Source organism: Lepisma saccharinum, chromosome 2 (genome assembly GCF_977018435.1).
Source record: "Lepisma saccharinum chromosome 2, izLepSacc3.1, whole genome shotgun sequence".
NCBI classification, from domain to species: domain Eukaryota; kingdom Metazoa; phylum Arthropoda; class Insecta; order Zygentoma; family Lepismatidae; genus Lepisma; species Lepisma saccharinum.
Window position 1 is genome coordinate 11,304,365 of NC_139230.1, and position 24,319 is coordinate 11,328,683.

Below are 24,319 nucleotides of genomic sequence, written 5' to 3' on the forward strand. Positions count from 1 at the left end.
ATTGTGTTACAAATAACATTCATGGCAACAAAGTTTACAAAGAACCAAACTGAAGAGTTTCATCAGCTGCATTGACAACGCTTGGAAGAAGTTAGGAAATTAAGTAGGTATACTTTACTTCAGTATCTACCTCTAGCTATACTGGTCTAGCTTCTGGAGCAGGTTTCCACAAGTTTTGCCAATGCACATTTTTTTCTTAATTTCACTAAAGGATATAACTAAAATGAATAGTAGCATCATGCATTGGGAACTAACTCACCTGACACCAGAAAGAAGAACCCCACCCCTACTAAAACAAAGGTGACAAAACTGGATGCTACTGCCATATCTCCATTATAAGCAATGTGGATTTTGAGGTGTGAACCACGCTGAAAGGGATTCAGTTTTCTCTTGAAAGAAGTAGTCAATTTAACATTTATTGTACTACTCAAATTATAGATAATGAGTACAATACCTTCCACAATTACTACTAATGAACCCACAAGAAGGCAAGCTGCCAAGTTATATGAAACTTCCGTTGTTCCAATTTTTTTCAGCCCACAAATTACACAAACCCAAACATGTGACGGTGGACACCAAGCATATATTATCGCTTTCAGCCCCTATACTAAAGAAAGTGAGTGCACAGATATGGTCTCTGTGGTTATTGGTACGGCCAACCAAACTGAGGCTGTGCTAAGGGGGTGTGGCTTCCAGCTGAAAGGCGAGCACAGCCAAAAACTAATGCCCTCTGTTGAGGAAAAATGACTCCTACTTTTGTATTGTTTTCTTGATTCCTATTGATCAAGAATCCCCACTTAGTCTACTTACCGACATATTTTGTAAGCCACGATTCAGGCATTTTACACAAGGAACCTTAAATCTTGCCCAAGTTTATATACATGCTGAAATAGGAATCAATACTGAAAAAAAATACACTGAAATACTGGCATAAAATGACTAACCATATTCTATTGCACTAAGATTAACATTCTTCCAATCACTACTGAAACAAAGACTAGAAACACATTCTCAAGAATTCTATCTATTAATAAACTGGAGTGGAATGGTTCAAGTCACAAGCATGGAAGAACAACTGCTCACTGATATAGTAACATCTACTGAAAAACAACAACTTATCTTGTACGAACAGAATGATATAATACTGACACGCAATAGTATATGGTACACTCCAGTCGATTTTCCATGACTCTTGGCATGCGCTTTAGGATATCATTTCTGCCAATTTTTATCTCGATACAAAATTTTCCTTTATTTTCCTACTCTGACATTGTAATTTCTTTAGCCAGAGTTTTAAAAAAAACATATCACGATTCCATTATAAAGGTTACAAAGATACTGACCAAATTTTGGGGGAAAAGGGTGCCATGGGCCAACACTGGCTTCCAAATGTTCAAAAACTGTTACTCAGAACTAAGGTACAAAGTGATAAACCATTACTAACAAAACATTATACAATATCATTACACAATCATGACCAAAACTTTGGAAAACAAATGTACCACAATACCTACAATTTTAAATTTAGATTCAGTATGTTTGTTTTCAGATTTCTATTTATGGTATATTTACAAGCTCTGTGTATAGAACTTCAACACTAAAATATTGCAGCATAAAATACAAGCTTTCTAGCTTTCATTACCAAAAATTTTCACATATTAATTGGCAATTAATTGGTCTTAAAAAGATAATTAGCTATCAATGTAAGTCTCCTAAGACTGGCCTCATAAACCTGATTTTATACAGCTCACTTGTTATTTACTGGTCAGAAAAACATTATGTACATAAACAACACAGCCAACAACTTGACTTCATAAAAGTACAAAACTGTAATGAGCAATAGTAGTCCAATGCTCCCATATTAACGAATATTTAATGTCAATAGCAATCTTACTAGATGTAGAAAAACATCTTCATCCTAGTTATTTTACACACTGTTGATTGTCACAATGGAATACTGTTCATGCAATATTAGCTCATAATTTTCTGTACCTGTTTTCATAACTGTCTCTATAATATAACTTTGCACTAGAGTATAGGAAAGGTATCAATGCACAAACTATTAGGAACATACCAAGGAAAGGCTTGTACCAAAGCCACGCAAATGAAATCACAAAGAGAGATACTGATGTTGAAACAGCCACATTAAATGTTCCAGAACCCAAAGCCAGAAGATCATGGATGACCGAGTACCTATAAGCTGTAAAGACAAAGGTATTGCTTAGTTAAAACAAACAACAACTAACATCATTGTGAATAAAATAAAGGTTATACATTGGAACCATAATTTACATTTCCCAATTTTACATTTTCCCCACATCATACAAACTTCGTGGTCCTAAGAAACCAATGTGTCATATAAAACTTTCCTGATTTGACATTTTCTGGTATTAAAGTCTTTTTCTCTGAGGTTACACTCATTGTAAAAAAATCTAATGAAAAGATATTCTCTGAGCCAAGACAAAATTGCATCAACATCTCGCAAGCCAAGACACATGCATGTGCGCACAATATAGTGCTGCTAGGATAGGGTGTATTCTGACACTCAACATGTATGTCTGTACTGCATCACACATCATAGCAATGTATGCAAAGAACTGCAGGATTCAAACCCAGATCTCTGGTATCATTGCTCTATCAACTTAGATAAATCATCTACACTAATGTGAACTTCCTGCTTAGATGCATTCTTGACCTTTTGGCAATTTGCTTTCTACTTGGTCAGATATATTAAATCATCACAAGATTTAAAAGTTATTTAAAGTAAAGGTAAAGATGCCTGTGCATATAGCACCATGCCATGAAGGCACATTTAGGGCATGTGGGGGTAGGGTACCACACATTCTCGATTTTGGCCACTTTGGATGAAATGTGGTGATCAACATGCTCCAGCCACTTTCAACTCCCCCGGTACCCATTAATTTGAGGCTGGGTGAGCCCCAGAGCAGCTTTATGCAAGGTCAAGGCCGGAAAAATTTCAACCTTAGATCACCCACCCTGGGAATCGAACCCGGGTCTCCCATGTGGCAGTCAGATGCTCTACTAACTAGGCCAGTGCGGCTTCAAGTTATTTAAGTAATACAAATAATTACATATGATAATAAATATTTTATTTGCAATCATAAGTGAAATGTCCAGTTGGTGTGTGTATAATTTCACTTGGAGTACACACAAATGAAACAAATTATGATAATTACACTCACCTACACCACGAACTATAGTTGAAAGACACATTGAACCTAGAAACAGAAGTATCCAACCTCCACATCGTATTAGCCATGTATAAAACCAGTTCTGTGCATGTTCTGCTTGGAAAACCTCTTGAACTGAAAATCTGCCACGCAGAAGAATTAGAATTCTATCCTTTGTTGATGTGTAATATGGCCTCAATTCCTTGCCCACCTGACTGGCCACTATGGTTACCTGCATTTACAATAATGTATGAACAAGTTAATATGCATTTGTTTTCCTTTCTTTAAATTTTACATTAAATCATTAAGAAACAGACCTAACCAAAAATGAAAATTGCTTTTGTAATAATTAAAAGATGTTACAAGATTAGAAATTTGAGCTTCACTTCTTCAAATACTTAATTAACACAAGATATGTGAAAATATTTTTTATAATTTCAATAACTGTACGAAACTCATATTTCTGTAAATTGATGCATATTGAAATTTCACAAGTTTGTGATTTTTATCATGAATGTCACATATGAAATTGAAAAATACATTACTATGGAAACCTTAAAACTATTTGTGAATTTTCAATTTCATTTTAAGTTTTCAGAATGGTCGTTTTCAAATTGCAATAAGGGCCTCCCCGATGGCACAGTGGTAGCATCGTCGCCTTGTAATCAAAGGGTCCCAGGTTTGATACCCGGTGGAGGCACATAGTGTTATGGATTCCACTTTAAACTGTAGGTCCAGTCCAGATTAGCCTTACTGTGCATAAAGTGGGCTTAAAAACAACAACTCAACTAAACTCAAAATGCAATAAAAATGTCCAATTCAGAAATTTTATCCAGACTTTGTTAACTGTCTTGTCTGTTCAGGTATGAATCTCCCAATGTAAATATGCTGACAAAGGAATCCTTGGAAAGAAATGTCTGGCATTGTTGGAATGAACTTGGTAATGCAGAAGACAGAAATGCTGGTTGGGAACAATGAGGCAGGGGAACGATTGGAAAAGGTCACAGCACAAAAACTGACAGCGGAAAAGATTGGTGTCATCAAGCATTCAAGGAGAGAAGAGTATGCCAGGTGAAAGATTTGGCATGGGCATTCAAAACAACAACTCACAAATATACAACTGGTTTTGAAAATCCAATCATAAAACACTTTTGACCAGTGCAAGTGCAATGTTCTTAGACATGCAATTAATGTTTAACTTAGCATATCACTGCCTGAATACTGTTTTGCAGTATGCCCATCTGCATTAACTCTTCAGGAGAACTGATTGAAATTAGATTTATATGAATTTTGAATACATTACATGATTTGCTTAAACATGTTATTAATGATGACAATTCACACCACTTGACAGTCAGATATGTCGCTTTGGAATGTGATGCATTAACATGCATGGAACACGATAACATCATGAATTCATCTCTGGCGAAAAGATATAACAAAATTAGGGCTGAACAGATACTCTTACCGATTCCCACCGATACTGATACTTGGAAGATGCAATAATTAAAATTTGTTCAAAATACTGATCAATATTGGTATGTAAATATTCTTCTCCAGTTATATGCACAAATTTACCAAGAAATTTGTTCTATAATATTCAAGAATTAAATCAGAATATAGAAATAGATGTTATTAATCACAAAATACAGTTTTTCATGCAAAATTGGTGCAAAATAAAAGGAAGTTTGAATTTTGCATAATTTCCAGGATAATTAAATACTGCGAAAGTGACGCCCAGCATTTTTGTGGGAAAAATATCGGCTGGTACTTTGAAGTTGACGATTCCACTGGTATCGGCTGATACCATCGGGTCAGCACTAGACAAAACAGTATTAAACCAGTGATACAAGTACAATTCTCAAACATCATTCAAATTATTCCCTGAGAATAACTTTAACTGATCCTATCAATTTGTGGTGACATTAATTAGTGAAGGTGGTGAATGTTTGCCATTTTATAATGGGTTGGCAGAATGTTAAATTGTAATAGAAGTTATTCCTTATCATTGTACACTTCTGAAATACACAACTACATCTAATTTTACACATCATGAATCAACTAAATTAAGACTTGCCATATCCCCTGCTTGCCCAGTATAAGAAAACTGAATTCGAATATCTCCAACTTCAGGATTCCAGACATCTTGGCTGTGATAGTATAAACCTGCATGAAGCTTTATATCTGGCTGCTCTGGTCTTTCATCACTTGTAATCAAAACCCATTCTGTGAATTTGTCTTTTAATTCAGAGCCTAAATAAAAGCTCCCAATTTTAACTTCCTCATTTACATATATGATACTTGTAAGGGGAAATGACCTACAAAGATATCACAGATTAATCAAGTTAATAACAATTAGAAATATACAGTCTACTTGTTTATCAGAATCTCATACAGTCATTAATATTTTCCACTCATTTAATATAATATTGAAGATGGTTTTAAACCATTAGCAACCTCAATCAATCAAGTGAAATCTAAGTACACTTTTCACTCTTGTCCACGTATTATCAAACATGAAAAATGTATCAAATGCAATAAAATAATGCAGCACCAATAAACAAAAAAGAAAGCTGTGCAAACATTTTCAAAAATAATGTCAAACTATATAAAATCTGTTTGAAATTAAAAAATAAATAGCACAAATGAAAACATATGGGATCAAAGTTACAAAACATAAATGCAGCTGAAATCACATTTAATTTGAAAACATGAATGTCGTCCCATTACTATTAGTACAACTCTGTAATACAACCCATTATTTTGATATGATTTAGTTAATTTTACTTCGCTTTTCTGCAACTTTTGGCAAATTGCAAAGATGAGGATGAATGATGATAAGATGGAATGGATGAAAGTACAATGACAAACATATATGGACAACACAACACAAGCCCCAAGGAGAATTAAACTGGCTGTGAGTCCTGGCGCCAGAGCCATGCTAGTCTGCAAAATGCAGTCCAGGGTGTACTATGTGGAAGGGAGGTTGACATTTGGGTGTCTTCGGAAAGAGTCACCCCTTACACCCCCCCCCCCTTATTTTGAGACAACTAATTACTGCAGAGCATTCTTATATTTAAACACAAAAAGCAGTAGAGGAGGGATACATAAAATATACGAGGTGTATTCGTAAAGTAAGTACCGTTTGCAAATATTGCCGCTGTAGCGCTGCAGTCGCGACCGTGTGAGTTCTCATTGACATCCTTCATCCCTTAGTAAGCCACAGGCAGTCGTGGGAGCAGGTCATGCTTTTTCTTCGTAGGTTTATGAAGGTTTGCAATGTTCAAGAAAATCAATCAGCCCGCCGACTGTGAAGTCCGGTCTGTGATTCGTTTTCTCAATGCAAGAAACGTGAAACTGGTAGACATCCACTGTCAACTGTGAGAGATCTTTTTTATGTTTAAAGAAGGTCGTGAGACAGTTCACGATGAGCCAAGAAGCGGTCGGCCATTTGTTGTGACCGAGGATTTGGTGCGTGCAGTCGACATGGAAATTCGTGAAAACAGATGCTTCACAATATTGTCGCTTTCTATGGAATTTCCACAAATTTCAAGAAAACAGTCATCTACGAAATTGTGACAGATCGCCTGGAATCGAAAATTGTGGTCAGCGTTTCGACGAGGATGATTGCATCGAAGCAGGAGTGCATGGATGGCTTTCATCACAGTCGGGAACATTCTATGACGATGGGATACAAAAACTAGTGCCACGCTATGACAAATGCTTGAAAAATGGTGGAAACTACGTAGAAAAGTAGTTTAAGGTGTAGAATACAATTCAAATAAAAAAGGTACAAAACTATTTTAATTTATTTCTTACACCCTTTTGGTACTTACTTTCCGAATATGCATCGTATTATATAATTTGTTGAACATTAACTAAACTCTGCCAATTTGCTTCCTTGAATGCCATAACATTAGTTTCTATTTATTTTTTTTATAAAATGTAAAAACTAACCTTGGATTCTCATGACCTGTTGGGATGACAAAACTTGAACTGTCAATCAATTTATCCCTCCATTCAGTAGCATAAGAATAACTCGTTTCTGTATGGCTGTGTTCACCACCCTGAATTTCTCTGAAATAAATCAACAAATGTTAACTAAAACTCAACTCACACAATTGTGAATATTAACTTACCTGTTTCACTACAAATATACAAGAATTCTTACCATCGAATGCAACAATTGAAGAAAAGGTGATATTGTTGCCGAAAAGTGAGGATAACGACCTGAAATATGCTGGAATAACATTGCAGAAAAGCTTAGATTTTTACTGAAAAATGAATGATGAAGAATGTCATATCCTACAGAGCCCCCCCATGATAGGAAATGCCCAATCACTTTGAAACATGATTATTACACACTTGTGAGTATAGCTAATGGAAATACTTACTTTGGAGCCTCCTCCTCAACCCACTGGTACATTTGCACTCGACGTTTCAACTTCACAGATGGGAAAGAAACTCCATAATCCGGTTCAGCAAGAGGTTCACGAATGTCCAATTGTCCAATTAAATGCACCAGTTTGCCATTGTTTTCTTCAATAACTACTGATGTACTTTGGAGAGGAATCACGGACTTTAATGCTTCATCCAGTGAGCGTATTGTGTGAACAGTGCGGCCCTAAAATGTACCAAAGAAAAATATGCAAAATGATGCAGGGCATTTTTAACATTTATTTGAAAATTTCACACTGTTCACCTATATTGTCATCCATATCCTCAAATTTCATGCAAGTCAATAAGAACATTAAGAATGTACAAATTAGGTATCTCCTTACAAAATTCAATTCTACAATTTTAAAAAAATGTTTAAAGTGTGATCCTGAATTTCTGTGTATTGTGAACTGCTAAAATGATTTTAAAAAACAGGTATTATACCTGGGACCCCTTAATTACAAGGGGATGAAGAAACACAATGAATCTGTCAAAAGACGTTTGTTTCACTGTCTAAATTTGGATTTATAACAAAACTTCACCTCTTAAAAAGATAATTCAAATTCAGAATTTACCTCATTATAAACTAGAATCCATATTCCTCCTGAAAATAATGCACAGCCAAGCATTGCAACCAGCCATGATGCCTTCAACTGGTCTCGCACTGGCAGGTTACGGCGAATATTAAAACGATTATGATAACCTGGAGCGTCAGGATACTGAAAATAATTTTTTTTAAATATTTTAAGCTGAATGGTATTTAAACTTAATCACATGTTTGTCAATAGAAATAATTACACTATGGTTTTTTCAATTTTAGTTAAGAACTTATCATTATGAATGCTTCAAACCCACTGTTCTGGCAAGCACCACATGTCAGTATATGATACTCAGTTAGATTTATAACAAAGATAAAAACTGTTGAATAAATTATCTCGGGCTATGGACCAGGTCAATTCTGGAAAAGTTTCCAAGCATCAACCTGGTTTATGTGTATCTGCATGTGACTGTTTCTGGTGTCGATGGCAGACCAATAGGGAGCCTTGTCTGCTGCGTTCTCACTGCCGGCTGACTACCGCTAGCCAGGCTGGATCCAGTTTGAGCCCTGTGTTGTGATTCAGATTCTGCTTTTCCCCATGGATGGCTATTGCTTCCTTGATAATTCTGTCTCAATAGTTTGATGATTTGGCGATAATTTCTGTGTTGTTAAAATGTATTCCATGGCCTAGTTGATCGAATGTTTGGCTGACTTCTCCAGATGGAAATTCTTGATGTAACTCTGATGTTCTCTTCAGCATTGTTCAATTGTCCTGCCTGTTTGCCCAATGTATGCTTTCCCGCAGTTGCAAGCAATTCGGTAAACTCCAGGTGTTTTGAGTCCTAAATTGTCCTTGGGTTGCGTAGTAGACTCTTGAATTTTGGCGGTGGTCTGTGGATGGCTTTGATATTGTGTTTACTAAGAATATGGCTTATAATTCCGGAGAGGTTTCCAATGTATGGCAGGATGGCTATCTTCTGGTCCTCTGTTTTGTATAGATTCCCTGATGTGAATTGACGTGGTCGATAGCCCAAGAGAATTTATTCATCATTCGTCGCCAGCAGAGCTTCAAGACTTACTTCAAAGATAAAAACTGTCCCATGGACAGATAAACGGGTTTTCTTAAGAACAATGAGAAGCATTGATGAAGACTCCTGCTTCTTTTTTTAATACATAGACTTAATTATTACAACAAAACTAAAAAACCTGCGCAGACCAGTGACTCCTGTGCACCGTACTCCCTCATGGAGGGGAGGGGGAGAGTGGAGCATGCTTCCATATGGCCCGAAATGAACGGAAGAAGAGAAAGGTGCGCGGAGACTTTTCGTCAAAGGTTCTTTTCCTTGTCGTCGCTCTATACATAACCTGTTTCACAACAGAATTTATCACAAATTATTGTTTTCTGTAGCCTAAAAAACAGACAAATTGGTTTCTCCAAGTCCAAAATTACTTCCACAATCAGAACTGTGATTGAATGCCAAAAAATAAATGAACAAAAATTAAAAATAAAAACATATTTCCGTGAAACAACAGTCCAAAACAAAAAGTTAGCTGATGAAAATAACATCATTAGCAAATAAGTATAATATGTTGTACAGTCTCAGATACTGCTGGGTTGTAACGATCCCACTGTAAGCCAATGAGATTGTTACAATCCAGAAGTGTCGATGACTGTACAAAACATTTGAACTCACAAAGGTATAAAGAGAATAATATTTTATGGAATATTTCAATAGACTTATAATACTTACAGTAGTTCGGTACATGTTGACAGCCAAATTTCACCACAGCAGGATTTCAAACACACTGTAAAATCAAAGAGAACAACATGATTAGCAGTTTAATTTTCAACTAAGAAATCAAAAACATCTATTATGAGAGCAGTAATACATTTAACAAAATAATTAGGGTCACCAGACGTCCCCTTTTACCCAGTCATGTCTCTTTTTTTGGTTCCTAAAAATGGTCAGGTTTTTAGGAAAATGGGGAAATTTCCTCTTTTGGGGGTTTAGAAAAATGCTTCAAGATTCATAACAAAATTGTAAGTGTACAATATAATCATGAGGAATTTACTGGTGTACAATTATATAAATTTGTTGCAAAATAAGAAACCACTTTCAGAAATTGGGTCACCAAACAAATAACTGAATACTAATGAGCTTAATGATGTAGATGCAGATGATTGCCAGTATTTTTGATTGGTAAGTAGGACTTGTCCCCATAATTGTATTGAACTTGACAATGTTATTTACTAATTTATATGTAAAAACCCAGAAAATATTTTAGTTTATGATATGATTGTAATATGAAGAACTAGACAGCCATAGTTAAAATGTAAGTTAAAGAATTAAAATTGTGAGAATAATAATGATACACAACACAAAAATTCAGTCTACATTGTACTCTTATTTAAAACAAAAATATTGAAATACCAAATATTTAAATAAAAGGTGATGAAATACTACATATATAAATTTTAATTGCATATTATACAATAGATGTTGACCTGAAACACTTGCATTAATATTTTCGTAATTGATACCGAAACTTGTCGATTAGTATAAGACTTCTGTAAAATATTTTGTGAAACCCAAAGAGTTTTTTTAAAAAAAAAAAAAAAAAAGTTTGTCATCTAGTAACTAAAAATAATACACAAAAGTAGTGGCCACCTGTCAGTGTTAGAACCTACTGATTAATCAAAAGTGACCAGTTCCATGGATTTTGTTTTTACATTATTCAGGGAAATGCGAGAGGCAACTTTAAAATCTAGAAACGTTTTATAGCATATTGGTTGAATCCAAACTGGGCTAATTTCACTTATATATTACGTCATGTGTGCATATATATATTTAAACTTTCTGCCTTTACATTCGAACTCGTTCCGGTAACCCACGAGTTACAATTTTCGAAACATTGCACATTTTTCGTACAAGGGAATGGCATGACATGTAGCCCTAAGTTCTAATCGTAGAATTTCTTGTTTCTTTTAGCAACCTGAAAACATAATTTCTTGAAGTTAAGTTTTATTGGATTGTATGGATCGTGGGACGCATACATGCAGGAATTCCCTATATTGTTGCAATAAATATACAAGAAGTGTGATGCCAAACTTTGTTACTGTCTGCTTCAAACTAAATAAAAATAACTAACCAACAACCCGTAACAACCTAAGCCAAAAACACAACACAACAAGGCAAGGCCGCAAGTAGCAGACAACAGACCAACTACAGCAGGCATTACACTCGTGCCATTAATGAGCAGTTGTATGTCTATGAATGAGCACTTCTACATAAGAAGTAAGTCAGGAATACCGGGAATTTTGAAGAAATGATAAACTAACCTAACACTGTACTAACAAGTCGAAGCATTCCTCCAACCTCTGTTAAAGCTAACGAACCTTAAAGTCGTCGCTGAATTTCTCAGTTTCTTATTTTTCGTGCTTCCCAGAAATGGCGTCATCAATTGTTACGCTAAAAAAAAAAAACATCCTTTGCAAGATGATCTGGTAACAGTTATGTATGAATATATGCCAATATGGTGGTGGAAACGGAAACGGAAATTGCCGTTGGTGGAAGTTCGATATTTTTACGAATATGTATTTGATATTGATAGCACTGGAAGCCTTCTGAAGCAGATATTAGTACATGAAGATGGAAGAGCATGTGGATGTAAAGTGTGATGTTCGTCTTTATTGTTAAAAGATGTAAAACAAGCAAGTTATAATATACACATGACCAGTAGTCGGACACACTTTCACAGGCAAGTTGTTAATTTCCAATATGCGTTGTGTCACTGTATATAGTATAGGCAGGGTAAAAATTTACTATCCTTTGGACACCTATAAATTCTTCGTTTCGTCAATTTTTGACATTCATACTTACGTATCAGCTTCGCGCAACATTCCTTAAGGTGTATTGACGTTTTTTTGATCAAAGTAATTGCAATTCTTCACTATTGTCGTTTGAAATTTTCGAGTCGAAATTTCACACCGATTCCGGGCTCCGCCCCTGGGGTAATTGACCTACCGCCCCCAACCGCTAACGCGGCCCCGCCTCCGCTCCGGCTCCCCGGCTTTTTCTATAGACTCCCTGTTAAAGGCATGTTAGAAATTTGGCCAGAGTCACCTGCCCCCAAACGAGGGAGCGATTTTACAATACCGGGAATTTCTCCATTTTGTTTGAAATTCGGCATACTCACTAATTTTGGCCCCCTAATCACGAATCTGCAGTTAACATTTGGCGCTCACACGTGGAAATAGCAAAATAATCTAAATTAAGTTCTTATTTCTGCACTTTTGATTTCCAAATTTCCCACCAATTCCGGGCTCTGCCCCTGGGGTAATTGACCTACAGCCCCCAACCGCTAACATGGCCCCGCATCCGCTACACTCCGGCTCCCCGGCTTTCTCTATAGAGTCCCTGTTAAAGGCATGTTAGAAATTGGCCGGATTCACCTGCCCCCAAATAAGCACCAAATTTTAAGTGCAGATTCGTGATTACGAGGCCCAAATTAGTAAGTATCCCAAATTTCAAACAAATTGGATAAATTCCCTGTATTGTTAAATTATACCAAACACCTTCCCGATGTTAGACAATTCTACAGGAACTTATTACGGTAAGTAGTTTCTTCTGTAGAAACGAAGGATTCTGTCCGAGGGATAGTAAACTAGTACCACGGAAATATTTGATCCCAAAGTATGGCTCACGTAAGTTCGTTTCGTCAATTTTTGACATTCGTACTTACCTATCTGATTCGCGGAACATTCCTTAACATGTATTGACATTTTTTTGATCAAAGTAATTGCAATTTTTCACATTATGAGTACTTCTTTTTCGTAGCCTTTTCACTTGCCTCAAACACAATATGGCGCGTACACCTTCCTACATAATCTTGCGTCGTGCTTGTCTTTTGTCAATTTTAATTTGTTATGCAGTGTTTCAACCTTCAGAAGCCAAGAAATACCCGTGAACAAAGCTCATCTGATGTAATTTTTTTAAAAAAACTTTTTTGCATTTTTTTACGAAGGAAATTGTAATGTTTCGTGGTGCTATCCGTGAATGGTTTTTGGGGCTATCCATCCCGGAATCGGTGGGAAATTTAAAGTAAAAAATTATTTTCGTTTGAAATTTTTGAGTCCAAATTTCCCACCGATTCTGGGCTCCGCCCCTGGGGTGATTGACCTACTGCCCCCAACCGCTACCGCGGCCCTGCCTCTGCTCCGGCTCCCCAGCTTTCTCTATAGAGTCCCTGTTAAAGGCATGTTAGAATGTGACCGGAGTCACCTGCCCCCAAATGAGCCCCAAACTTTTAAATTTGAAGAAATCCGTTTCCAGGATACGGAAAACTTACCTGAATTTCACCACGCATCCACGACACATCATATTAGGCATATACCCACAGCCCATTCCTTCTAACGTGTAGCTTACATTCAGTGCCACATTTCGACATTCCTTTCCTTTCATGACAATCCCGTGTTCAATTAAATTAAAAAATCCACTTTATCTTCCACACCCAGTGCGAATTTCACCACGCATACATGACACATCATGTTTCTAACTTTCGTTGCAAACACAGACAGTTCAAAAAACACTTGATACCCAATGAACATGAACAAAACACAATCACGACGCGTGATGGTGTACGCGCCAAAGGCTATTCTCCGTCGGAGCATGAATTTTCAACGAAGAACATGAATTTCCACTATGATACATTCCCACATCACACAAAACACCTTCCCGATGTTGGACAATGCTACAGGAACTTATTACGGTAAGTAGTTTCTTTTGTAAAAATTAAGAAATCTGTTTTAACTATAGTAAATTAGTACCAAAACATGCAATTTTGGAGTACTTTCACCGCTTTTTGATAGTAAAAACTGTTTGTATTGCACACTAAAATAGCGATAGAACACGTCGAAAATAACTTTCAGTACCAAACCTAGCAATCCTAACCTAACTACGTACAAGTATAGCTGCTGTTGTGAAAAGTCGTTTTGGGTAAATAGTAACAATCAATAGCAAAAATCTATTGAAAACGTTCATAAACAACAAAATCTTCATGAGTTACAGAGGGTCAAGGGTATCAAGAAGACTTTGGATTACTTAATCCAGTTTTTCCATTTTGCTTCTATGCTTTTGTGAATAGCTTATATTCTGTCAGCATTATAATTCCACCCCTGCATTCTTATAATGTTACTTTTTTTGTGTTTTTTTTTTTGTTTGTATACATTCTGAATATATTAGGTTTGTTTACGTTAGTATTTTTAGAATTTTCCAGCGCATGTATACAGCTTTGTTCCACAGGGGAGGAAATGCTTCAGACATTGGCCACTTGCCAAATTTTCAGGGCATAGTTTCTTCCAACTTCCCCATTCATTTCCAATATTCTTAATACCATTCTCATCCTACTGTACTATATTTATAAAAATCATGATACAATTGGCACATGCATGGGCAGACCCTCTGATTAGGGGGGCAAAAGCATTGATAAAAGTTCAGTCGAGGAAGAAAAACCTCACTTTATCTCACTGTTTTTAGTTTCATTGTATTTATGGTTATATATATATATATATATGTATATATATGTGTGTGTGTTTGGGGGGGGGGGGGGCCAAAGCCTGGAAACATCAGTGGTGTGATATGAAGTCTACACATAACATGGTTTGCCACCGAGTCAATATACAAAATTTGTAAGAAGATGTTTGGTCAGTTTACTCTCACTGCAAGTTCTCAAAGTGGGAGACCCTGATACATGGGGATGCTACCCTCCAACTAGGAAAATTTGTGAACGTATCTCTGAAGCTATCTCCACCCAACATCCTCCAATCTAGCAACTTTCATTTCAGGGGCTTTCCCCTACTATACTTAAATTAAGATGAAATATGAAGCAGATGAGAATCAAATCTCTTCATATAAGATGAAGTAAATTTACTCTCTCTAGTTTGTTTTTTTCAAGTAAAACTAGATTCTGTACATGTTTTGTTGTACCCTGGAAGAGGCATAGGGCTGCTGAACTTTAAATCTGTTCCTTTCTATCCTCGCCCCTCCTTTCCAGAACAGTGTTGTGTATCTGCTTCTACAGAAGATTGAGGGTGACCAGTGGGGTGTAGCAGAGTCAGTTTCAATTCAGCTCTGTGCATATAACAAAATCCCCTGGTGCAAAATGAGGAGAAATTTTTGCCCAACACCTTGTTCCATAAACTAAAAACTTTTATTTTAAAAAATTGGGAGGGAATGGAGTAAATGTGCACCTTGTACTAAGAATAGCAAATCATGTTCGTAAAAAGGACAAAATATAATGGTTCAGTGGTTGTATTATTTTTTTACACTATCAGTGAATTTTTAGATTTGACAAAATATTCTCCTTTCTACATAAATATTTCAAACAATTAACTCTTTAGATGTTCATTTTTATATGTGTATAAAAATAAACTCATTTTCTATTCCAGTAATTTTTCCATTGTTTCTTTATGTAGATCCAGTTCTGTTTAGCAGCTTTATATGAAGTTTTAATAGCAGAAACTATTTCATTTCAACTTTTACATACCAGTTAGTAAAGGAATTAGTTTGCTACTTTATGAATATCTGGCATAAGAAAATGTAAAAATTAATTCCTTTCTATGTACTCCCTCTGTCCCATAATTATAGTCCAGTATGCCAAAATGGTAGTACAGAAATGACAGACGAAGAGGCAGATGGAAAGCACAATTTGTACTGATCCTTGAGTAATAAAGTTGTATGACTCATTCCCTTATTTCATGTTCTTCTTCTGTATACATCAATGTCACAGTTTGAATATCTGGCAATTATTATGAGACAACAAACAGAGGTGTACCGGACAATAATTATGGGACAGAGGGAGTATTCAATAATAATTTGTTTTTAACTAGTTATTAACTTATTTATATTTAATAACATTATAAATGTGTATGTCATATATTATATATATATATACACACACACACACACACACGCACGCACACCCATATAGATACACACACACACACACACACATGGGTGTGTGTAGATTAAGATCTTTCTCCCCCCACTACCAATCTTCAATGATTTTGTACCCTTGTGTGGAGCATGTATTCCAAGTGCAAAACTTGTAACCATTAGATTGCATGGAAACTCTTAATTGGATATTATCAATGTACAAATTATCCAGATTGGATTGATCAGTTAATCTGTCAATAAATATGATAATTTCTAGATACATTTTTTGTTATTACCCCACAATGTAAACTTATATCACACCATTACTTGGGTGGACACTGAATTTCAATCCATGTCAGAGGCTTGAAACGTACAAATATCTAATATAAAAAGCTGTGATCAGCACCATGTTTCAGTCGCTTTTATCTTCTGGTACCCATTCCCAGAGCCGCTGTTCGAAGGGATATTATTGGGGAAATGCCCACCTGATATCCTCCTCCCCAGAATCGAATACTGGTGTCTCGCAGGGCTGTCAGATGCTGCTCCCTTAGAAAATATGCCCCCCCCCCCTCATTATTTTTTTTCTGCTGTTGCTATTGTACCTGATTAACTTCCTACTTTGTTCAAGCTCAAAGAATGACCAGCAACAGCTGAACTTCGCCCAGCAATAAAGTCAATTCAATTCAGCTGTAGGAGTTTGATACAACCCGGTGTAGGCACAGAGTGGTTCAGTCCCACTTTAAACTGTATGTCCAGTCCCGATTAGCCTTTCTGTGCATAAAGTGGACTTAAACAAAACTCAAACACTTTAATATATGGTCGACTTTACCATGTCGTCGCAGATTTTAAAATTCGGCTATAGGAAGATTGAAAAAAAATATAATTTATGGCATAATGGCATGTTTATTATTTTGATTTAATGGTATATATGATACAGAGAACACACAAAATTAAAAGAAAAACACATACTGTACTTTTCATTTTAGAAACAAAAGTAATTGAAATTTCCATAAGCGAACCCGAAATATTAGCATTTTTTTTACGGTCGCCCTATATTTTTTCTACCCCTGGTAATGGGGATGCGCCGATGATGGGTTATTGGCATTTTATTCCTCTCAGTTGGGGGAGAGGGTGGTAATCGCTTAATTTACAACGTCAAGGGAGGGTCATCGTATCTTTAGACATGATAGGGGGTGCAGTCTTCTAGTGGAGTTGATTTGCAATTTTGGAGCTGGTGACTACATTTTGGACGCCGTTATTTACTTTTAGATGTGAAAGGTGGCTGGATGATCACTTCACGACGTATTGTTGTGCATGTAAGGGGTGGCCTGAAAAGTCAATCTCATTTGCAACTAGTACACCCTGGTAACTGCAATCTTGCAGGCCAACGGGGTTCTGGCGACTGGACCCACAGCCAGTTTTTAACATATATATTTTCTTTTCTTGTTAGGGCCCGATACTCGTTTATTATTATTATTATTATTATTATTTTGGTAAGGGTCTTATCCCCTTATTGTGTGACTGGTAATAAGAGCCTATGGGCTGATATGCCCATAAAAAGACGTATTGTTACTTTCGGAAGTGTAGGAAGGGGGCGAACACCATCTCCGCCCTTGCTTGATGTGTAATCTGTTTATGTGGCTAATCGCAAAGATGAGAACAATGTGATAAAATTGATGAAGGGGGAGTCATTTAGATCACACATGCCAGGGATTCGAACCCACGGAGGTCGGTGGCTCTCTTGGGCAATCAACTCACAATGTCGACACTATAAGTTGCGCGAGTCGTAGCCTGGGCATGAGTGTTTCTCGGTGAGTGCTCATTCAGCAATTTCATCTAATCATCATTCTTTCAGGGCCTCTCAGATATCGTCGTGGTAACGTCGTCACATTCGATACCCGGTGGAGGCACATTGCACAGTGGTTCGGATCCCACTTTAAACTGTAGGTTCAGTCCCGATTAGCCTATCTGTGCATAAAATGGACTTTGAAAAATAACAATTCATCATTATTTCTCATTGTCGCGATTATCCAAATGTGGAAGGAAAACGATGTACAATGTGATAAATGCAAACAGAGTAAACTTTGAGAGATTCAACGATTTTAATCGATCATATTGGGAGGTCACAATTCAAACCCCACTCTTGACCATTATGACAGATTCGCCCCCCAGTTAGTTCAGATGAATGCTGGAACGGTACTTTTAACGAAGACCATGGTGCTCCGTTCCATTTCCTTGTCTCTTTCCCGTCACAAATAAACGACATTAAACAAGCCTGCTTTTATTTTTAACATTCCATTTGGCATGCTAATATATCCTTCAAGGAAGAGAGAGCAGGGGAAAAGTAATGCCTGCCGTCTGATTGGCGCTTTCATGGACGGTGGAGGCATTGAATCGAGAAGGTCTTTCTATACTGTGGGTCAATGCTAAATGGTTTAGTGGGTTTTTCCTATAAGGGATGACGTAGGTCTTAATAACAGTGTGTTACTTATCCTGTCATTTACGTTGGGAAAACGAAATCAGTTTCGTAAGAAACAAGTTGTACATTCAGGTATGATATATCAGTAATATTTACACGTGATGAAATTGTGGAGTTCTTGCTTCCATGTAGTAAGTCTTTTCAGTAATTTTATGTTTTTATCACTAGTGCAGTAATTAAGCTAACAATTTAAACGTAATGATAAATTTCGTAACATAAATATTGATTCAGCTTTCTTGAAAGTATATTTATATATAAATTAACGAACGGTACGTGTTTAATGCACACTGATATAAACTAAGTTATAATAATATACGTATTAGTCGTAATAATCCAGAAAGCAAGATAATACCATGTATAGCATACTATGCCATCTATAGTTAAAAAATCCAAATTTTATAAACTCATTTGTTTTTTTAAAAAACTTAACACATGTTTCACCGAGATTTTGTTCATTTGTTAGTTTATCCGGGGTGACGACGGTCCTATAAGTGGAGTGGAGAATACTGGACCGAACCCAGTACTATGTAAAATGCAACTTCAAGGTTGTGGATAAAATGCAATTTACAACTGCAGTGATTTCTATGTAAAAGTGAGTTTTAAAGTTGTTTTTTTTTGTAGTGGCTGAGTGGTAAGCGCAGCGCGCTACAAAATTAGGGGTCCCAGGTTCGAACCGTGGGTGTTTGTTCTAAATTTATTAAAACAAAATTACAGATGGCGCCGTATGAAATTGCTGTAAACCTTTCTGTTTTTGCAGTGCGTTACATCCATAACCAGCATTAACAAAGGGATTGATTATCGAACGGTAATCAAGCCCACATCGCCTTGTATTAGAAAGGAAGGGGAAATGAGGGATTTGAAACTGCGAGGTGTTTCAAGCGTTTTGCAGTGTAGCTTGACGTTCTCGGTTCAGTCATCGTAGTGCGGCACTTTTCTTACGGTCTTGTTCCACATTCACATTTTTCAGAACACGTTCGAACTTTCACGCGCGTCGGCACCATATGATTTTTGAATACTGTGCGCAACCTTGAACTAATAATACTGGTTGATGGCATCACATTGCGAGGAAAGTCATCTGTTTACTTTTCTTCCCAAGGCGAATGAAAGGAACTATCTGTAAGAAACTGCCATCTAGCGGTACTCAGTTTAACTAAAATATATTTCTTTTCTTAGGTTAAAGTGCTACAACAAACGACAGCATAGGTAGTGTTCCGAGTTGCGTTGCTAAACCCAGGACGACCTCCAGCACCATGGCATCCAAACGCGGTAAGTTAAATGGCTTAATTTTCAGTTTTCGAAAATTTTGACCAGCCAAGCGACTGGCTGCGTTGAAATAAGCCGAGAATGCTAAGGAGACTTTCTTAGACCTAATGCAATGTAGACTTTAATTATGTAGAAACGTATTTGATTTTGACACCCAGTTTTGTGCTGAACGCATGGGGTACAGAGATTTTACACCCCCCCATTGCATGGAGTTAGTGGGTTTTCCCTCCGGAAGTAAGATAGTATCTGGGCCGCTGTCTTTTGCATTGAAACTATAATAACCAGCGCTCATTTTTATTTTTATTTAAGAACGTTTATTTAATATTATTTTGTAATAATAATAATAATGATCCAATTCTGTCCGTGAGCCTCCCCAATAGCGGACTAATTAACGTTGCCTTCGTAATCATGGGTTGTCAGGTTCGATTCCTGGTGAAGGCATATTTCAGTGGTTCAGATCCCATTAGAAAATACCAATTCAGTCCTGATTAGCTTAAACTTTGCCCGTGGTAACGCCAGGTAAGTGTTTCATTTCGATGAAAGTGAAAGTAGTGTTGCCATTGCCAATATTATCCTAATACCTAACCAAGCATAACATGGGAAATGATTTCGTAATTTCCGGAATTTTTTTATTTATTTTTAATGAATGTTGCTAGTGATAGCCACCAAAGTAATTTTATTGCGTAAATATCGTACCTTATACCGGTTGGCAGAGTATTCGTCATTGTGTGTTAATGAACCCAATTGCCTATCTTGAGATTTCTGCCTGCCTCACGTACCTCGTAAACCCTTTGCACACGTCACGGCTATTGTTTGTAGATTGTGTATCAATACACATAACTCCAAATTAAATATAATTTGCTATAAATAGAATGCAAACTTCCGCTAGCCGGCCTCCGTGGCGGAGTGGTTAGCATATCTCGCTACGACGCCCGGGGTTCCGGGTTCGAATCTCGACCTGGGCATGGGTGTTCTTTGTGACTGTCCCTTCATCCATTTCATCATATCATCCGTCACCTTCGCGATGCGATTTACCGAAAGTGGCAGAGATGCGAAGTAAAATGAACCATATGAATCACACTAACTTCCACCGTGTAATATCCTATCATTAGATAGATTATAGCATTGGGGGCGGGGGAACCTTCAGTGGACCGGCCTCCGTGGCTAAGTGGTTACAAGTGGGGGAAGGGAGCAGGTTTTTATTTTTTAAAAACTTAACACCATGGCAAGAACAAAACGCGTTAATCGCCGAAGAAGTTTGTGCGAAGCAACAAAGGGTTTCACACCGAAATAACACGCGGCATTGGAAAGTGATTCGAATCAGAGTTATTACAGGTTTAGGTATTTTAAATAAATTCAATTCCGGTTCAGGAGAGAAAATCAGCAAGCATAAGTGGGTTCTGGACCGTAAAGAACCTTTTTATCTGTAAAATATTTAAATAAGGCCCGGGAACCTTTTTTCCGGATCAGTTTAAATAGGGTCCAAGTTCCGTATTAAAATAAAACAATGCGCAACTTGAACCGAATTTAAATTGTGCTAGGAAAAAGGTTCCGGTCCTGTTACGGTACCCAATAGAACCCATCAGAATTTAACAACCCTGGTTCGAATACCACTTTAAACGGTAGGTCTGATTCGGATCAACTTATCTGAAAATCTATCCGCGCGCGTGGTCCAGCCTATGTCCTTAGTAGAAGGATATGATATGAAGGTACGAAGTCATTGTCCCTAGGTTCGAATCCTGGGGCCAGGAAAGGGCTTTCTTTGTGTTTGGTCTATCATCTAATCCACCAATTCATACTCATCGTCCTGTAAAAAACCAAAACGCCAAATATGCATGTATCTGTCAACGTTTTATTAAACTGTCTGCATCGTGCCTGCTCATGTAGAAATACCGGATGTCTTTATCACGCTGAAACTCAACAAAACAGATAAGAAAGCAGGAACTCGCGTTGAATATTGGAAGTTTTCCACCTGATATATAAGGACAATATTAAGTTATATATTTGACCTTGTAGGGACGGTTGACGTCTTCATGCTTTACTTTGTAATATCCAACTGGGCCTCCCCGATGGCGTAGTGGTAACGTCGTCTCCTTGTGATCAAAATGTCTCGGTTTCGATATCCGGTGGAGGCACATAGTGGTTCGGATTCCACTTTAACCTGTAGGTCCAGTCCCGATTAGCCTATAACTAATTAGGGTATGGGGATTTTTCTTAGTATTGGTTGTGGAAAACGAGCGAGCGAGTGTGGATATATTATATTTTATTTTCAAGGACCCTGGTTTGAATCTGTTGAGAGTTAGTCTACATATTATGTGACGGGCGCAAATACCCAACGTGCCGATGTAGCCATTAATTTTCAAACCTTATCCATTAGGTATATAAATTTGTAGCTACTTGAACAATATGCAGTCTGGTGTTTTGGCATTGTACTTTTATATGCAGTTTTCTCTTTGTGGTTTCTAAAAGTCGTAAGTATTACTGTATAATTTAATATTTCTGTATTCTGCAAGTACTTGTTTTATCCCGTAGACATGAGCATCCGGGGGGAGGGCGGCAACGTTGTCACATTGTAATCAAGAGGTTTCGGGTTCGACCATTTTATGTTCATTCTCGTCGTATTCACTAACCCAAGAAGTTGAAAAGCAGCGTAAAATGAAATAGAAATGGAGTGCAAGGGGGCACATCTCCTATCTGAAAACTGAATATGAGTCGAAAATTAAATTTTTCGCACACGTAAGTTCATTTCCATCACAGTACTTGTCCTGATTATTGTATAGGACTAATAATTGCAATACTGGTACAGATTCGTTGCAAAGATTACAGTATAATTTCAAACTCAAGATATGTGTGGAGGGCAGCACTGCAATGGGTGGAGGGGGGGAGGTCCTGCGGCCATGGTTGCAGAAAAACTACGTGGCTTTGAAAACATCTTTTAAAAATTACATCTGCCTCTCTCTCTCTCTCTACTCCCGGAAGACATAACAATAACACTCACTTTCTAAGTAAAAGTGTTTTTTTCTTTGTTTTTTTTTACTTTCTGATAAGCACGACAGCACTGACGATTATGTAAACGGTAGAAATGACATTTACAGTGGTGAATAACTTGACTGCTTCACGTTACGATGTAGTTGTGTGCATAATTTGCACAGGAGCTGTTGGTCACAAATCACGAATGATTCAATTGTAAATATTTTGGTTTAGAATATAAATTCATTCGCATTCTACCTCAAGGTTTCCCCCACTAAATTGAAAAGCACGCCAGTACAAAGTGTAAAATCTACATATGCTGTTTTTCTATTGGTGGGCTTCCGAGATAGCATAATCAAGGGGTCTTGGGTTCGATTCCCGGTGAAATCGCATTGCACAATGGTTCGGTTCCCGCTTTAAACTGTAACCTCACTTTCGATCAGACACGCAAACGTCAACATCACTTCCATGTAGTACACCCTAGACTGCGTTTTGCAGACTAACGAGGCTCTGGCGTCTGGATTTATGGCTTGCATAATCCTCTGTGGGACTTCTGTTGTGTGCTGCCCATGTGGTCGTCCCTCCATCTACTTCATTTATCACCATTTATCGTCATCTTCACAATTAGTCAAAAGTGGCAGGATCGCGAATTAAAATCAATCAATCGATTAAAGTGATAAAGCGGACTTAAAACTTTTTTTCTGTTAAATGGCGTGTAATTGAAACGAACTTATAATTATTTGATGCAGTCAAAGCAGATGGTCCCAATTTGGTCCTTCAGACACCCAATAGTTTTTTTTAAAAAAAAAAAATCATTGTGCTCTTACGAAGTCGTTTCATAGACTTTACAAATTCTTATTGTGCAAAATTCATAGTAAATACAAAACAAAATCGAACAGTTACAATGGGAATTGCGCGAATCATTAAATTCATTCTTGTCCAGTGCCCAGTAATGGCCGTCGATCTCGCTAACGAAGTTCGCGTGTTCGAGTCCCGGCATGGGTGTTCTTTGTGAGCGTCTCTTCATCAATTTCATCTATCATTCATCTTCGTTAGTCACAGCAACTGAAGGAAGAGAGTTCAGCTGAAAATTTAATTGCATTGTTTGTAAAACAGCCGGGTACTCAAGTCTGTGCCTGAAAGATGATTAGGCACTTTTCAAACTAACTATCATGCGATGAAACCTTCCAGTTCTTTGTTGAGAAAGGAAGTCGCTTGACCGACGATGCTCGCTTTCTTTCCATTTCCAATTTTTCAAAACTAAATGTAGTGGAAGCATTGGTTCTGTTTACCTACAGTAATGAGCACAAAAGTAAATGGCCACATACACGAAATGTTTCTCGGAGGACTTAAAAAAAGTAATATGAAACACCTAAATGTTAAGACATTTTGTTGAAGTTTTGCCATCCAAGCAAGTTACTCCCCATATATTACAATGTTACATGCTGCATGTTGCCATCACGTGGTGGTGGTGTCAGTTTCTCAGAATCACTGAAATCAGTAATAT

The 24,319-nt window shown here is 37.2% G+C and overlaps 2 protein-coding genes across 3 annotated transcripts in view; one reads left to right on the top strand and one right to left on the bottom strand.

Annotated features, from left to right (window-relative positions):
- Positions 1-1,673: 1,673 nt before the first annotated feature.
- Positions 1,674-11,362, bottom strand: Tmem43 (Transmembrane protein 43). The gene is made up of 8 exons (XM_083114456.1): positions 11,317-11,362; positions 9,918-9,972; positions 8,204-8,347; positions 7,586-7,815; positions 7,149-7,268; positions 5,269-5,509; positions 3,204-3,423; positions 1,674-2,200 (listed from the first exon to the last, which is right to left on the bottom strand). The coding sequence occupies exons 2-8, from the start codon at positions 9,930-9,932 to the stop codon at positions 1,977-1,979; spliced, it is 1,194 nt and encodes a 397-aa protein (XP_082970582.1). The 5' UTR covers positions 9,933-9,972; positions 11,317-11,362; the 3' UTR covers positions 1,674-1,976.
- A 347-nt stretch (positions 11,363-11,709) lies between these two features.
- LOC145983912 (glucose-6-phosphate 1-dehydrogenase-like) overlaps positions 11,710-24,319 on the top strand; it is a 72,391-nt gene continuing 59,781 nt past the window's right edge. Inside the window, exons 1-2 of one of the 2 annotated variants that reach the window (XM_083117030.1) lie at positions 11,710-11,925; positions 19,753-19,845. In XM_083117030.1, coding sequence (XP_082973156.1) covers positions 19,830-19,845 — 16 coding nt within the window. In that variant the 5' untranslated portion in view covers positions 11,710-11,925; positions 19,753-19,829. The remainder of the gene's footprint in view (positions 11,926-19,752; positions 19,846-24,319) is intronic. The other variant, XM_083117036.1, reaches the window with a different exon arrangement.

What these genes read in the sequence shown, in the direction of transcription:
- Tmem43 (XM_083114456.1), bottom strand. An exon ending in GTTGAGGAGGAGGCTCCAAA is followed by an intron (nt 7,269 to 7,585) that starts GTAAGTATTTCC and finishes GATTTATTTCAG; the next exon opens with AGAAATTCAGGGTGGTGAAC. An exon ending in AACTATAGTTCGTGGTGTAG is followed by an intron (nt 2,201 to 3,203) that starts GTGAGTGTAATT and finishes TTGTCTTTACAG; the next exon opens with CTTATAGGTACTCGGTCATC.